Below are 16,984 nucleotides of genomic sequence, written 5' to 3' on the forward strand. Positions count from 1 at the left end.
TGTCCTAGGCTTTGTAGGACATCTAGCAGCTTTTCCTAGCCTCTACCTACCAGATGCCAATAGTACCTCTCCTTCCCATCTCCTGTTGTGACAACGAAAAATGTCTGCAGACAATGCCAAACATCCCCTTGGGTTGAAATTGCATGTGAGAACCACTGTGTTCCCTCTGAGATCTGCTAGTCTAACCTTCTAAGAATTGCAGAGTAAGCAGATGCATGATCTTACAAATTCTAAAAAGATAGAAACCTGCAGGCACAAACAGGAGAGAAGCTGGCTAATAAGGCTCCCTTTATTTATAGAAGGATTGAAATCTTGCCTTTGGCACTAAACCAAAATATCTAAGTGGACATATGCTAACACTGTGCGGTTTAGCACTTTTACTGCTTAAATGAACACAATTAGGTGAGAAAGATCTGCTAACAGGGCTATCAAGAAACTAAAGTGAGACTTTTTTTCTAATGATGCAATATGAATTTAGTAAGATGCAAACACTTGTGTTTCAAACATGACACTGACTAGGAAGAAGTAAAAAAAGAAAAGCAGCAACAATTAATCAAATGTCCTCTGTGTTGGGCCATTTAACCTCCATGCTGAGGTCCTTGACCCAAAGTGACAATAAATTGCCAAACAACAACAAGGGATTGGTGATGGTGCCTCCCAGCTCTCCCTGGTGAAATCAATAGTCAGTCACTTTCATGTTGAATGAGAAAAACACCAGGGCTACAGAGAATCTTATTATTGCTAGGCCAGGATACAAACAGAAACTTGAAAAAGAAACTGCCTTATGGATGCTGGGCTTAATACCTGGGTGATGGGATGATCTGTGCAGCAAACCACCATAGCACACATTTACCTATGTAACAAACCTGCACAACCTGCACATGTACCCCGGAACTTAAAATAGAAGTTGAAGAGAAAAACAAAGTAAAAAAGAAAAAGAAACTGCCTTAAAGAAAAGCACATGCTCTTCTGAAGCTTATAACTATTTGAGTTGTTTTTGGGCTATAGTCTTTGTTTTGGAAATAGTCAAGTGCAACCAGCACTGAGGAGAAAATAAGTTTTCATGTCAAATCACATTTTATTTTCTTCATCTGTAAAATGAAGACTTTGGACTAGGATCTGAGCTGTAACATACTAAAATATCCCCTGCTGTCTTTCCCACCAACGGCCAACATTGCTAATCAATGAGACCCTAGATGAGACCCTGGAATCTTAGCAACACTGAACTCTAGGCAGCCACCCACCAATAAACTGGAATGCTGAAAGAGGTGAAATCAATTTGCCATCCCATATATAATGTCACATGAAAAGAACAGAGACAAAATTACATATGCACAAAACCAAACTCAGGAAAATAAAATATATTTGTGTCACATCAGTTATTTATCCAATACCTGACATACTCAACTAAATACAGGGGTGTGCCTAAGCTCTGCCAATGAGATGTAAGTGCAAGTGTTGTGCAGAACTTCCAGGAAGGTTCATTAAAGTATTTGAATCAACTGAGAGAAACCTGTCTCCTTCCTACTGCCTGGAATGCAAATATGATGGCTAGAACTCTTGCAGCTATACTGCACTTAAAGGTGTTCTTGGTGATGGAAGCCATGTTCAATGTAGCAGAAAGATAAGGCTCTTTTCATACCATAAAACCACAACCAAACCCAGAAATTCCTGTTTCTAAACTTGCATACTTTAAGAAATAAATTTCTATCATGTTTTATCTTCTGCTTTTTATTTATTTCATGACACAGCCAAATCTAACCCTAATATGAGGCATCAACTATTTTTACCCTGTTGGCTCTCCAATGTAGATGAATAAAGATAAGGAAGGAATGAAAACTGACTAAACGCTTACATGTTGTGCAAATATTATCTGTCAAGGAAAGGCATTTTACATATATTTCTTATCTAATCTTCATAATAAACATGAAAATAATTATTTCCCCATTTAGTAGATGAATAAACTGAGGCTTTGACAGATTAAATAATAAATCCAAGACCCAAATAACTGGTAAAAGAAAGAGATAGATTACAAATGTAGTTGTTTGGAGCCAATAATCCACAGTCTTTTCATGATACCATAATGATCTCCAAAGCATTGACTGGGTGCTTACTAAGTGCAAAAGCACTGTACAAGACTATCTTGAACATATAGAGGTATATACAGTGTGTTCCCTAAAGGAACTTAAAAATTAAGTGAGAGATGTTCTTAAAAGTGAAAGAATATGATGTTCAATAAGTTAAATAAATGAACAAAAGTAAAGATGCCACATCAGAGGATATGACAGACAAACTATACAGATTATATTTGTTATATAAGCTAAGAGGCAGTGATGACTTTAACTTGGAATGCTCTTATTTTTCTTTCTTCGCCTCCCACTAACTGACCTCTATGTTCTCGCTACATGCCAGATACTCTGTTTAGTACTGATGTCATGAAGGCAAGCAGCACACACCACCACTCTGAAGAAATTCAATATACAGTTAAGAATATCCCCTAAAAAATGGAATTGATTCCAACTGACACAATGAAGTGTAGATAATCTGAACATCAATTTGATGATCATGGAAAAATCTGGAAGCAATATTAAGAACTGCCTTCTCAAATCAGATACATCCCCAGTGGACTTACTGAAATTTTCCTCCACATTTTTCAGATATGGATAATCTTCAGGTTAAGAATATCTCATTATTCTCAGAAAAATAAGCTTGAAAAGATACGCCAAAAGAGGCAGGATCATCCAAAAAGGAATCTACTATTTCCAATAGGCAGTCCTTCTTGGAACTTTATGATAAGAAGCAGCAGTAATGAGATCAAAGTACAATTATGCTTAGGGTGATGGTCTTTGAAAGCCCATCCCAACCACCCTCTTCTCTGATTTTGGATTTTCAGAACTTAGTTAATATCAAGATATTAGGTACATTTCATACAATTTTAAGAATACAAGGCTAAACAGAAGGCAGATTGGACCAGACTTGGGGAACCTGGATGCCAAGCAAAAAAACTGGACTTTAACTTACCATGTAACTAGAAAAAAAACTCAAGTCATAAGTGAGACCATGAGGGGCAATATGATCAAATATTTTAGGATGATTCATGGGCTTCAGTACTTAGGAATGGATTGGGGTCTGGGAAGGGTGGGTGTAAGTCCAGCAGTTGAAGACTAAGGAGGAGACCGTTTCAGTAGTTGGTGTATATAGTGCTATTATGTACGTACACACACACGCATGCACGCGCGCGCGCGCGCGCACACACACACACACACACACACACACACACACTATATGTATATAGAGCTAATGGGGGCAGGAGGAGGGTTAACATGCTGCTGAGCCAAGACGAAACACCATTAGTTACAGCATGGTCCTCAAACACAACAGATAAGTATGTGTGACTTGTAAGCATTTCACTACACTAGACAAAAAGTAGAAAGATTTGCAAAAGAACTGAAAACATCTTTGTATCGACTTCCTGGTGCCTGGGCGTTGAGGGCCCACTGGAGAGTATCATGTTATTCTTAGACAGGTAGTGTCTCAGTACTGTACTGAGGGCATGGTCACCTCAGCTCTCAAGTCTTTTTACTCTCTCTAAATTAATCCTGGAACATCCTGTTCTTACAAAATCAAGCAAGTATGAGGAGTGCCATGGAAACCAGAAAATTAGCAGGGAGACTGGGAGCCAAGATTTCCTGTACCTACCAAACGGTAGAGCTCAGTAATGCTGATGTCTTCCGGATCCACCATTGCGTACTCTTTCCTAGGCACCAGGTCCAGTCCCAGTTGTCTAGAAAACAAATTGCAAAAGTTTGGGGGAAAAGTTACCTCCATGAAATATGTTAAAAACAATTGGTTTTTTACTACATCACTTGGAAATTAGGTATATCACCCACCATGCTTCTCTCACCTTGTATGACTTGTTACCACAGTTGGGGTAGACAATATAACTCTGCTGGACACTGGGCAAAACTTAAAACATAGAAGGTGAGAAAGACAAGCAAATCCAGGAGGGATGGGTTGGCACTCTCAGTGGAGTGCTCCTGCCACTGGGGGCCTTAGCACCATATGGTGTGGAGCCTTCAGCGCCCTTCAAATTATCACAAGAGAAGGCCTTCCACACTGGAGTGAACGGAAACTAGAGCTAGACATCATTTGGTTCTAGAAATTGGAGTTGAGGGGAAGGAAATTTGGTCTTTAGAATTTGACCTAGCACCAGTATACCTAGCTGTGCCCAGAGTCACCATGTTTCTTATATGAATCTCTGGCAACTTGTGCATGGTCCTTATTTACAGCAAATTCTGAGGTCGGTCGTTAGGAGAAACTCAGTAAAGGCAGGAAATGGAAATGGGGGAAGAGTTTTGGGCCTGGGCTGGCAGAATAGTTTAACGCTTTATGTCAGATTTCATTGTGGCTGACATGTGGCTTGCTGTACTGAGAAGTATTCTAAGGTTATATCCAGCCTCAGAGGTACCAAGTATGGGAATTGACTTGTGATGTCTTCCCATCAACAGAGGAACATGAGTCTAACTCTATTCTGGTTAGCTTCCCTCTAGCGACCTTCCTAGCATGATCCCCTCCAGGGCACCCACGGTACAATGCTGACACCAATGCCACACAATTCTGTTCATCTCCTTAACCCTCCATGATCATCTCAAAGGCTACACAATGCCTGTGTAATGCCCTATCGATCAAGGCCGAGATACCCTCTTCTCTAGCAGAGCCCCCTCAACCACCACATCCAAGGCCGCATGCTCAGTTCTCTGAGGATCACTTGTTCTAAATCCCCTTCACATCACCACTCTTTCTAACACAGAAGGCTTCTGGCATCACACTTCCAATTATAGAACCACAGCTTTCTTACTTTCGTATTTTAAAAAACTCTGAAATTCTTCCATGCCCTCCCCCAAAATCTCATTAAGGTTTCATAAGTAAAATTTATTAATTCAGCACCTACTTCAAGCCAGGCACTGCCCCAGCCACCCTGAGGGCTATTTGTTCTTAAGAAGATTAGAAAGCTGTCACCTCCTTGACAGTAGGAGCTGTCTTTCAGATACTAAAACAGTTTCTCAATTTTCCTAAATGATGTTTCTCTTTGGGAAACCTAGAAAAAAATTCACACACCCATTCTTTAATGTTAGTTGAATTTTTAACTCACAATAAGCACTGTGATTTGTTTTCAAAATGTCCATGTTCCCCCTTGCTACATCTCACCAGGGATTCTGATAGGGTCTGTTTTCCATTCTCCATTCCCTTCTGAAAGAGAATTACCGTACTACAGTGTAAGTCATCATCTGACACTGGGTCAATATTGCTGATGAAGATCATTTAGCAAATGAAAGAGGGCATATAACCACTGTGATAGCTGTCTTAGTCAGAGCTCCTTCTATGAGAAGCTGCTCTACCCACTTTCTCTGCTGGGAGTGGTGGCGGCAGACAAGGTAGTCATCTGACCATCTCCCCTTCCTGAGCCACACCTGATTGTACCATGGGTAAGCATCTGACCTAAGGACAAATAACCCAAAGACTGGCCAGCAGCTTATGAGAGGCTGGTATAAAATGCTCAGCCCAAACAGGAATATTAGACATTGGCTGTCAATAAGATTCCTTCCTTGAGAATTTGAACTTGGAAATTCAGACATCAGTCACATGCAGGAGGAAGATAAGATACGTGAAGACAGGTGACCTACATGGCTGCAGAATGAGTGCAGAAATTCTGCAGCCTCAGAAACCTGTAATCTACAAGTCTTTTTCTCCCATAGTCTTGATTGTTCAGCTTCTGTTAGCTTCCTGGCGTCCTGGTTATGTGAAGAGTCTTATTTGCTTCTATTTGGTTTTGTTAATTCCTAGGTACATCTTCCCATGGTTTGAGGTTTCCTAGCCCACAGAGTAGAATCAAGGAAGTGCCTTACAAAGAATAAGGAGAAATGAGGCAAGTAGGGAAGAGAGAGGATGAGAGGAGATCACACAGGGAGAGCGTCATGTTTTCTATCAACTCAGTCACTAAACTACTCTGTGACACCAAGAAGAAAGGATTAACTGATTGCCTCCTCCCACATAATATTAGCAGAAAAGTCAAAGAACATCGTGTTGTAGGACTGTATGGGCAACAGAAACATGTACCATTATTTTAGTGCTGTCTGAGGTTCCCAGGCAAGAACAATTCTTTTGCTGGCCCTGTTAGGAAATGAGATTAATGATCTCTTCTTCCTAAGCTTCCCACATCAAGAGGGCTTCTCTTCACTACTCTTCAACAGTTTGATATACAACGTGAGATGGAACACATTCTTAATTTATGTTCATCCAGAGATTTATGTGCTGGCAGCTTATTTTGCAGGACAATTTCATCTAGTTTAATAGGCAAGAGATTATCTTAATTTGCTTTCCATGAGCACTATTCAATAAGAAAACAAATGTATACTTAAAGGAATAAGGTAAATTCATAATCTCTGTACTGTAAGTTATTTTAAAATAAACAAAGAATTTCAAAGAAAACAGAATCACAGCTCAGAAAATTCATGAAGTTGAAGATGATCTAAATAAATTATACTGCTCATTTTCATGCATCAATGTTTTACCAACTTATCATAAATTAGCCACAGAACTGCCCAAAGTACAAGCCAGAACTTACGTAAGTCAAAAACTGAGTCATGATTCAGTCATAATTAATGTTTTTCCTTCCTTCCCCTTTTCATTCTGCCATCATTTTCTTTCATAAAACTGAAGAAGTATCATTTTCTTGCCTGATCTACATTCCTATGTTATTTTGGATAAGCTAACTTCCTCCAACTTTCTTCCTATTTACAAACTAGTCCTTTAAATGAGGACCAGCATAATGACTAAGGCCCAAAATAATTCAGAGAGTCCTCAAAGGTTTTTCAAAACAATAAAGAAACAAATATTAGGCAGCATAGGTTTCGCTCCAACGGACCCCTCCCACTCCACAATAATGGAGATTCGAGATAATCTCCTGTGAAATTCATTCCCACGGCAGGATAGGAAGTTCCCTGTAAATGGCTGGCAAGTCTAATCTGTTAGGAGGTGCTGTGTGTTTTAAATGTCATCCTGGAGCTGAAAGCGCCCCTGTGCTTTTTCTAGTTCAACTTCCTCCTTCAACAGATGAGGAACTGACACGAAGAGGGTTAAGGAATTTGCTTCAGGTCCTAAGAAAGCAGAGCTCCCAGTCCTGTGCTCTTGCTGCCCCTCCACATTTGTACCTGTTTTATTTCTCACAGGAATGAATCTTCTAGAGATAAATGAATTGGGCTCTTCTATTCATTGTCTGTAAAAAGATGAATGGCACATCCTATTCAACAAAATACCGGAAGTCCTCTGAGTGAGATGGAGGTTTAAAAATCTGTTAGTAGGTCTGGGTATTCACATTCAGAGTGTGCAACATCTTGGGAAGAATCAAACCTGGCTTCTGACAAAGTGATTTCCTATGGTAATGGGAAGTGGCATTCTGCTTCAAATTGGTTTTTCCACATTCAGTAAGAGGCAAATTTACCCGTGGTTCACTTCCTGTCATTTTCTTCATTTCTGTCTGCTTTCCTTTTTTTTCTGTTGCCCTAAGATCCTCTGAAGGTCCAAATAGCAAATGGGGATTTGGAGAAAGGAAAGGAAGGGAGGATAGGGCCATGTGGGTTATTAAGGAACCATGTCACTGCTTTAAACCTAAACCTCATGCAACCCTAGGATCTCAGTCAAAGGTGGCTTATTCTAATTTCTCACTTCTATGTTAATATTCACATTTAGTAAAATATCAGCCTCGGTCAGAGCTTTCAGTGATTAGATTTACCATTTCAGTACCTGGCTGGTATTTTAAATTAGTCACTTACGGTTTTGTTTAAAAATAAATCTCGGTCAAGAACAGCTTTTTACTGAGTTCTCTCAAGCAGCTCCTCAAAGTAGCTAATATGTATGTACAGGACTAATCACAGCAATAATAAAAGGCCCCACCAGTGCACCTGTCATAAGACTTTTCACAGAAGCTGTTAACATTAATGTCTCCCTCCGGATTACACTGGTGACCTATTACCATGACATGGAAAAGATATATTTTAAAAGCAAATCCACATGCCAAACCTAAAGCCTATTTGAGAACAAGATCCATTTTAGTCAGACGCCACATCTAGTTCATTGCTGTGAACATTTCATTTTCCATGAGCATGTCCACACCATCAAGCCACATACGATACTAGACAACAAACGACATTTCAGTGCCTACACCAGCTTGAGAAGAAATGGTTCTCGGCTCTATCAATGCCAGTTCGCACTAAGCCTCCAAAAACAGGAAACATGAAAAAGCCCATAGGATTGCTTCCAGTGACATTACCACGTTCTGGCTCAGGCCTATGTCACTTCCATTGTGTTCACCTACTAGAGGCCGCCCTGTGATGCTCAATACTCACTCATTGCCCCAGTCAAGCCGGGCAGTAATGTGGCGCTTCACGTCCTTCATCCGGTCGTGGGTGAGGTGGCCCACCAGCACCTGCCGCCTCAGGTCCAGGATTTCATTCATGATGTGCCACAGCCGGTGGAAGAGATCGCCTTCATTACGCTAAGAAATATACAAATGTGGAGATTTGGCAGTCAGTATCCATACTGAGTTGCGGGGTAACCAAAAAGGAAAGGGAAGAGGCCCATTCTGGTTACCCGGAAGAGGCCCATTCTGGTTACCCACTATGTGCTTGCCACTCTGGACAGATGTCCGTTAACAGACAAACTGTTTGCTCACTATCCTCAAACACACTCGCTGCCTTCTCTATATGCTTCATCTAAGTTTCACAACACTGCTCTCATGTCCAGAAATGCAACTTTACTTCTCACGTGCTCCTTTTATTTATTTATTTTTTAAACACTACTCAAATGCTACTATCCAAGAAGGCTCGGCTTGACTTCCACCTCCATCAGGAAATCTTCCCTGATCACTTTTGCTCACATTCTTTTCTCCCTTCTCTGCGCCATGGCTGCATGCAACTAAAGCTGATGAAATGGAAGACATTGCTTTCCAATTATATTTCTTGCACATTGATCTCAATACTTTATTGGATCCCCTATCAGAAGTTGGGCACAAAATTCATTCATTGATGGATATGCACTGCTATTATCGGGCCAGTATTTAGACTTTTAAAAAGGTAATGCTTTCTTTCTTACTTTTAAAACAATCATGGAGATTCAAGATAATCTCCTGTGGAATTCATTTAAGCTCTGTGGTTTACTGGAAAGAAGACAAGTTAAAATCCTGGTTTTGTCACTTACTAGTGGTACAGACTTTAAGTATCAATTTTGTCATCTGTACATGGGCAGCACATTCTTTCTGCAAGGCTGTTTTATGGATTAGTGGTAGCAACTGTGCAGAGAGCACTACAGCACAGTGGCAGAGAATATCAACTTACTTAGAGCCAAACAACTTCAATCTGAATTTCAGTTTTGCCACTTACTGGCTGAAAAAGCTTTGACAATTCATTAACATTTTTGTGCTTGTTTTTTTCATCTGTAAAACAGGTATTATAGTACCTACTTCTCAGGGTTGTTGTGAGGATTAATGAGTTATTAAAACTCTGAGAATGATGCCTGGCCCAGAAAAAATATGTAAGTATTAGCTGTTATTAGTACTAGAGTACTGTTATTGCTTTGGGCTTGGTCCAGAATGAACCCTCTACAAATACTGTTTCTTCCCCAAAACCAAAATATATATCCCTTACCCCAGAGACAATACAGTAAATCTTATCTAAGTCTTTACCCTTTGTCTTTCTTAACCAGCAGCTATGCTTTTACTTTCTACAAAAATTATGAGTGGACTTCATGAGTAGCGATATGAAAGTACTGAGGTTATCATCCATCTAAAGTCTTCTACAGCTGTAAGCTGCCAGAAATATCAAATTCTGGGTGATGGGTAAAGACATTCAGTCATCATGTATTTTTTATTTTAAAAAGTAGTGACGTGTTATCTGCTTTTTCAGTACTTGGTGTCTTGAATTTTTCACGTGATGTGCAGGTCAGACAAATTTGCCAGAGGAACAAAAAGCATTCTCCAGGATGCCATCCCTGATCCTCCTCAATATAAATCATCTTGCTTCTCTCTCAACTCCGAAAGCACTCTATTGAGCCCATTCTTCTATTGCTTCTCACTCTTAACTCATATTATACACTCCCATACAAGCCATTACAAGGCCACTGTAACACAATACTCTTGTAATTAACTGCTCAATGTCCATGTCCTCCCTGTGGCTGTAAGTGCCCAATCACATGGCTGTCTGCCTGTGTATCCCTAACAGCCGGAGAATGCATGAATGAATAGCTTGATTTACACATGTTAATTTTTGTGGATCTCAAGAGGTAGATTCTGTACAGGCGACACAAACACTTGAGGAAGTCAGTGTAGGAAGGAAAAGTCCACCCAAGTCAATAAAATTATATAAGCAAGTTATTAAACAAGTCAAATCTCATGTAGCAAAGAAGAGACACAGCGCCTTTTTGAACTGACTGTCACAGGGAGAAAGTCACCTGCCTGCTCTTGGGAAAGGCGTTCTGTAGTTGTTTAGTAGGATGGACTTGATTTTCTGTGATGTCATCTCTAGTACTTAAGTTTAAGAGAACACTAATAACAAAAGGTCGCAGGATCCCTTATAAAGCTGAAAATCAGTTGGTCAGCTCTCCATTAAGGGAAGAAAACCCAGGTGTGGCAAGAATGCTGACATACTGCAGGCCTGGCCAGCAAACCTACTCTACTAGTGTAAGAAAAAGTTCTACAACTGAACATCTAGTCATAAAATCATGATTCTTTAAACACTGGATAGTTATGAAGGCTATTCAGATATATGAAAAATGCTTTTGATTTAATGCTAAATGAAAACAGGTAGGGTACAATATTAAACACTTGGAATAAAACAATATCAAGAGATTCTGGAAACATATAAAAAAACAGCAAAAGTTAATTGAGAGTATTTTAGTGTTTAAGAAAGCGATGAGCTTTTATTTGCCTTAAAATGAAAACAGTACAGGTTTTGGCAGCAGCAGACTTAGATTTAGATTCAGGCTTCAGCATGAGACCCTAGGTAAATTATCATTGATAAGATTCAAGAATAAAAAGTGCCTGGCGCTGGGCAAGGTGGCTCACGCCTGTAATCCCAGCACTCTGGGAGGCCGAAGTGGGCGGATCATGAGGTCAGGAGATCGAGACCATCCTGGCTAACACGGTGAAACCCCGCCTCTACTAAAAATACAAAAAAATTAGCCGGGCGTGGTGGTGGGCGCCTGTAGTCCCAGCTACTCGGGAGGCTGAGGCAGGAGAATGGCGTGAACCCAGAAGGTGGAGCTTGCAGTGAGCCAAGATTGCGCCACTGCACTCCAGCCTGGGCAACAGAGAGACACTCTGTTTCCAAAAAAAAAAAAAACAAAAAAAACAAAAAAAACAAAAGTGCCTGGCAGAGCCCCAGGAAAGAGAGATGTAAAATGTCCAGCTCAGGGCCGGCACAAAAGTACTCAGTAAAAGATGGCTGCTATATTTCTCCTAAACTTTTTGTGGTTACATTACTGATTATTAAGTGGCATTTTTAGAGACCATTATTTAGGTCCTTGGCAACGTTATTTAAAGAGCAACTAGCACTTTTCAAGCATTCACCACGTGCTTTTATGCTAAGCATTGTCATATAAATTGCTAACAATTTATAAAATATTATGGCCCCCATCAAACATCTTCCAGTAGAGAAGCTAGGTGCCTTAAAACTGTTGGAAAAGAGGATGGACAATAACCTAAACACACTTGAGCATGAGGAACTTGAACCAAAACATTTGGCACAAAACATTTACATTAGGAAAAGAGAAACCAAAGGTCTGACATGGCCAAGGTAGCTTCACTCCTAGTATCAAAAATCTAATACCTCTGAGTTAAACTTAATATTTGTTTCTAATGGCACTGACTACCATTCCAGTGTCCAGGGAAACATTTAGATAATTATCTCTTTCCCAGTTACTCAGAACACTAGGAGGAAAGGAGTTTACTTATAGAGTTTACAATACACAGATTTTCAAACCAACAAAGTCTGTCCCCAAAATAGACATTTGAAACCTCGAACACAGGTAAAAATAGCTAGATAAGGCAGAATCCAGAGGAAATTCAACTTTGTTCCCCACTAGTAGCTATATAAAAGGAAAAGTGTTTGTGTTCTAGTTCAGCTAATGGACAACACTCACACTGTCATTATTTTTATAACTCTTATATTGGGTATTTGGAATGCAGTGGTTTGAGCATTTCAAATAGTTTCTTTTTCCATGTTAGTGCCATGCACAATGTTACTTTAAGTGAAATAATACTTGGATTTTGAATTCTTTCCAACATTTAAAAAAAAAAAAGAAAATTTAAAAAGGAGATCTGCATTTCTTTGCACTTCCCTAGCACAGAGCCTTTGAGGTCGGTTATCTTGACTTTGTTATTTACAAAACCTATGCTCTGCCAATTCACCTAAGGTTTCTTGTGGATTTTCATAGTGAGTTCTAAAGCTACCGGCTCCAGGAGGGTTTAATCAGAGAAGTCCAACATCAAAGGGTTTTCACTAGTGACTTTGTAAGATTTTCTTGCCTCAATGAAATATCCTATTGCATTTCAGATGTAACAGACAATAAACACTATCATTCTGCCAGTGTCCCTCACTAATTTGGATTTTTTCCTTGACAGGCTGTTTTAAATTGTTTTGTCAGGATAAGCACACATTTGTATTTTGAATTCATCCCTTCAAATGATTAAGCTGTTCTACAAATTTCTTTAAAAATAAAAGAAGAAATAGCATGGGGTCTTCCCCAATATTTCACCACCCCCAGACTTCCACAGTTACAGTGGGGTTCAGAGTGACAGCACCATATTCACACCAGAACCCCAGCTCAGCCATTTTCCCATTACTTGATGCGGGGTGAGTACTTCACTCTCTGTGCCTTATTTTTCTCATCTATAAGCTGGATGTGATCATCATTATTATTTCTTTGAATAGTAATAAGGATTAAAGAAGATACTGCATCAAAGAGTACTTACCATGGGATTTGCCACATAAGTTCCCAATGTGATTACTTATAGTAAGTAAATAAATATATACTACGTATCTGCAAAACACAGATCCTTTTTCCCCTCAAGAAACATTCTTTTCTCTAGTATATTTAGAATATTCTCATTGATACTAGCTAAGAAGTCTGTCATTTACAGTATACTTGAATTACTTACAGAATTTGAATTTGATAAAATACCAATGCCACCAAAATTGTCTTGAATTTTATTTTTCCCTGGAAATTAAAAATATTCAGGAGGTTCAACAATAGGTCCATGTAAACCATCCTATTTGGTTAGATGCCAGAAAAATAATCTTTTCTATTCCTATGGTATTGAAAAATAACTTACAAAACCCATGCTCAGTGGACATAGAGATTGTAACAAGACTGTCTTGTTAATATCTATATCCCCAAGGAGTCCTAGAGACTTGCAGAAGGCGCTATATTAGTTAATGCTTACTTATGTTCATGTATTTCTTAAAACAATTCTTTACCCGAAAAATCGTGTCATTAAAAAGCTACTTAACCACATAGAGTTGTTTCCACATGGTTCCCCAGTCTCTTAATGTTGATGTCATTTCTGTGATAACAGAGTCTTCAGTGGGAATAACCATTTCAAATTGTCTGTGAAATTAAAAAAGAAAAAGTATATATTAAATACCATAGACAACAATTTTGTTTTAAATACTCTAAAAGATAACTAGGAAAGAAAGCTGCCTAGCTATTGTTTGTTCTACAGACAGTAACCAGGATCTGGTTGTAAGTTAATGTGAGGAATGCTACATGGGTTGTGGTAGGACAATACCAGAACAACCAGCCACTTCAACCAGATCAGGTTTGAGCAGCGTGGTGAAGAAGGAACAGCATCAGAAGGGTTGCACTCCAGTACCAGTTCACGACTAGGCAGCAACTCATTTAACCTAAGGCCAAAAGCCTTCATCTGTAACATGAGGTCACTGGGCTACATAAACTCTGAGGTGACTTTTGCCTTCCAAGGGCTATGACTATAGGACTCAAAGAGAGTAAAAGGAACACCATTCAATCACCAGGACATGATGGCTGTGGGCGTCCAAACTAACTCAGTGTTATAAGTAACTAGACACTGAGATACTAATTGAACACTCCCTTGATCTCGGTAACACTTAATTTTTATTATTTGCAAACTAGGACCATGAGAAATGATTAGTATTCTAAGTAATGTTATCATACAGCATAGAACCTAAGGCTTATGACATCACCAATATTTGAATATTCGTTCCAAAATGTTCCTCTTTCTGATTAGAGTAACATAGTCTTCTCATTTCTTCTCTAAAAGTCAGAAACTAACCTTGGAAAATATTGATATCAATATCTAGTAGGGTGTGTATGGTGGTCCTGAAGTTGAGAATATGCATGAGGAGATGGGGGAAATAAAAGAGAAGTTTTTTTTTTTTTTTTTTTTTTTTGAGACGGAGTCTTGCTCTGTCGCCCAGGCTGGAGTGCAGTGGCGCAATCTCGGCTCACTGCAAGCTCCGCCTCCCGGGTTCATGCCATTCTCCTGCCTTGGCCTCCCGAGTAGCTGGGACTACAGGTGCCTGCAACCACGCCCGGCTAATTTTTTGTATTTTTAGTAGAGACAGGGTTTCACCGTGTTAGCCAGGATGGTCTCAATATCCTGACCTTGTGATCTGCCTGCCTCAGCCTCCCAAAGTGCTGGGATTACCAGTGTGAGTCACCGCGCCCGGCTCAGAAGATTTAATTTGTCCTCTGTATCCTACCTTTGGCATATAATAATCTTCATCTCCAGTTTCTTTTTTCAAATTCTTTCTTTGTGTGTGTGTGTGTGTGTGTGTGTGTGTGTGTGTGTGTGTGTGTGCAGGTGAAAGTGGTTAAGTGGCTATTACTACCACTGCTTCCCAAAGAATGCTACTGATATATTGATTGAGAGTATTTTCTTTATTTCAGTATATTTTTCTCAAGAAAACGTCTAACACATAGAAAGTAATGACATATTAGACACAGAACCATGTTGTCTAATGATCAAGGGGAAATTACTTCTTAGCATGAGGCTAATAACTGTTCTGTGATTCCTTTTTCATGTTATGTCCAAAGTGCATATAATTGTCTTTTGTAAAATCTTCTTGTCAGACATATGGAAACTAAAATCTTGCCTTGATTTTTTTCCCAACAGAGTTTCATCTCCTCATTTCACAGTGCTGCTAAAATACTTGCCCTATGAATATTTTCCTTCTTTCTAGAGCTTAAACACAGCTGAAAATGTAAAACTGGGATTTTAAACTAGAAATAAAAGTAAACAGTAATATATAAACTGTGACAGATACAGAACCTTTTATTAAGTCTGCATATGACATTTTTAAATGGTAGTACATTTATTTTGCTTTTGAAGCAGCTGTTGCAATTTAAATGATGAATATTTGGAGATGGAGATTATAAAATGATCCTATACAAGGTCAAGGAGGAAACACTGAATTTCCAGGAAAACCTGACATCCTACTTAACATTTAAAAAGTGACATGACCTCAGCAGGAATTAAACAATACAGAAGTGGCCTCCCTGTCCATAAACTATAATTTAATTGACCTCCAACAGTCCTACATTGATCTGAAGACACAAGAAAGAACATACATGCAATTCAGTCTGTGAGAAGTTGATTGGGGGTTGTCCAAGCAAAATTTAAATTTTTAAGCATAAAATTGCCATTTTAGGCAAGGTGACTGTTTTCTATTAATTATTCCAACACCAAAATCAGCGTTCAAATAGTCTGTCGTAAGTAGTTACCTCTGAAATTATATTTTGTTCAGTTATTCTAGGATGGACTTTTCCATTATTTCATCCTAGTGGGCCATAAATCCACTTAAAATAAGACAGGTAATACCAAAACCCCAAAGATGTTCCTCTCTGGGAAAGCAATCACCTGGCAATACATGCTCTCAAATGTTTTCAGGCCAAAGTTTTTCTTCCAGTAACAGCCCCAGACCTAGGGTCTGAGTCAATTCCAATAAGTCTTTTACAGAAACTAATGTTGGGCTTTTCTGTTCTTCTGCTGCACAATGTCCATCATACCTAGTGTCAGGTGGAGACCCCATAAGAAAGTCTTAAACTTACACGACCAAATTTTTAGGTACCTTTACCCACATTTAAACTTCCTGGGGCTCATGGAAGGGGATCAGATATACACCAGTTACTAACCAGGATTTAAAAAAAGGAGGTACTTATTTAAAAACCATATCCTACCCCAACTCACTTTGAGGGATAGACTTTGATTAAGTGGAGAGATGCTTGACATCATCTTTGCTAGCACAGCATTCTCTCTTTTCTCTTCCTTGGTCAGAGCATATGATGCCCTTTGCACTGCAGAGTTGAGGGAGGTCAGGGTTGGGCTTGGGACAAAGGCAGCAAAGAGGACTGGTTGCACAGGCTTGCTCAAAAGGACACTTTAAGGAACAGGGGTAGCCCATGGTGTTTTCACATTGCCAAGCCCAGATCACTAGCACAGAAGGATCAGAACAAAGAGTAAGCATATGGCTGGAGTGTATTCTGAAGTATCCTCTGGTTTACTGGAGGGGGGCTGAATGGTGTCACATCTAGCTGGGTAGGAAAGTTTCAAAAGGACCAACAACTTGGCTTGATGCTTCTGGTGGATTATAGCTGCACACTTCCGAAGGACACACATTTCTTAAAAGATCAGTAGTAGTAGTGGTAATTATTAGAATTAGAATTATGCTTTTAATCTATTATTCAATAATTACTATTACTGAGTGCTACTATTACTGACTGCTACTATTAACATGCTTAAAGCAGCTCACATATATAAGACATGTAGAGTAATGGTCTCTGAGATTCTTTACGTTTTACCCATATAGGGAACTCTCAAAGTATTTATACCATAGACTCTTAGCCACTTGCATAGGCTGTTTCCCTGAACTGAAATTTAATATCATATCTTTAT

General features: G+C 39.3%; 1 protein-coding gene across 11 annotated transcripts in view; it reads right to left on the bottom strand.

Moving 5' to 3' along the window:
* DOCK4 (dedicator of cytokinesis 4) overlaps positions 1 to 16,984 on the bottom strand; it is a 472,223-nt gene that overhangs the window by 247,427 nt on the left and 207,812 nt on the right. For all 11 annotated transcript variants that reach the window (XR_008536523.2, XM_519315.8, XM_009453992.5 and 8 more), the window contains exons 5-7: positions 13,563 to 13,659; positions 8,406 to 8,554; positions 3,700 to 3,784 (exon numbers count right to left, since the gene is read on the bottom strand). Coding sequence is in view for 10 of the 11 variants with exons in the window: in XM_519315.8 (XP_519315.6) it covers positions 3,700 to 3,784; positions 8,406 to 8,554; positions 13,563 to 13,659 (331 nt within the window). In the remaining variant the exon portion in view is untranslated. The remainder of the gene's footprint in view (positions 1 to 3,699; positions 3,785 to 8,405; positions 8,555 to 13,562; positions 13,660 to 16,984) is intronic.

Source organism: Pan troglodytes, chromosome 6, assembly GCF_028858775.2.
Source record: "Pan troglodytes isolate AG18354 chromosome 6, NHGRI_mPanTro3-v2.0_pri, whole genome shotgun sequence".
Taxonomy (NCBI): domain Eukaryota; kingdom Metazoa; phylum Chordata; class Mammalia; order Primates; family Hominidae; genus Pan; species Pan troglodytes.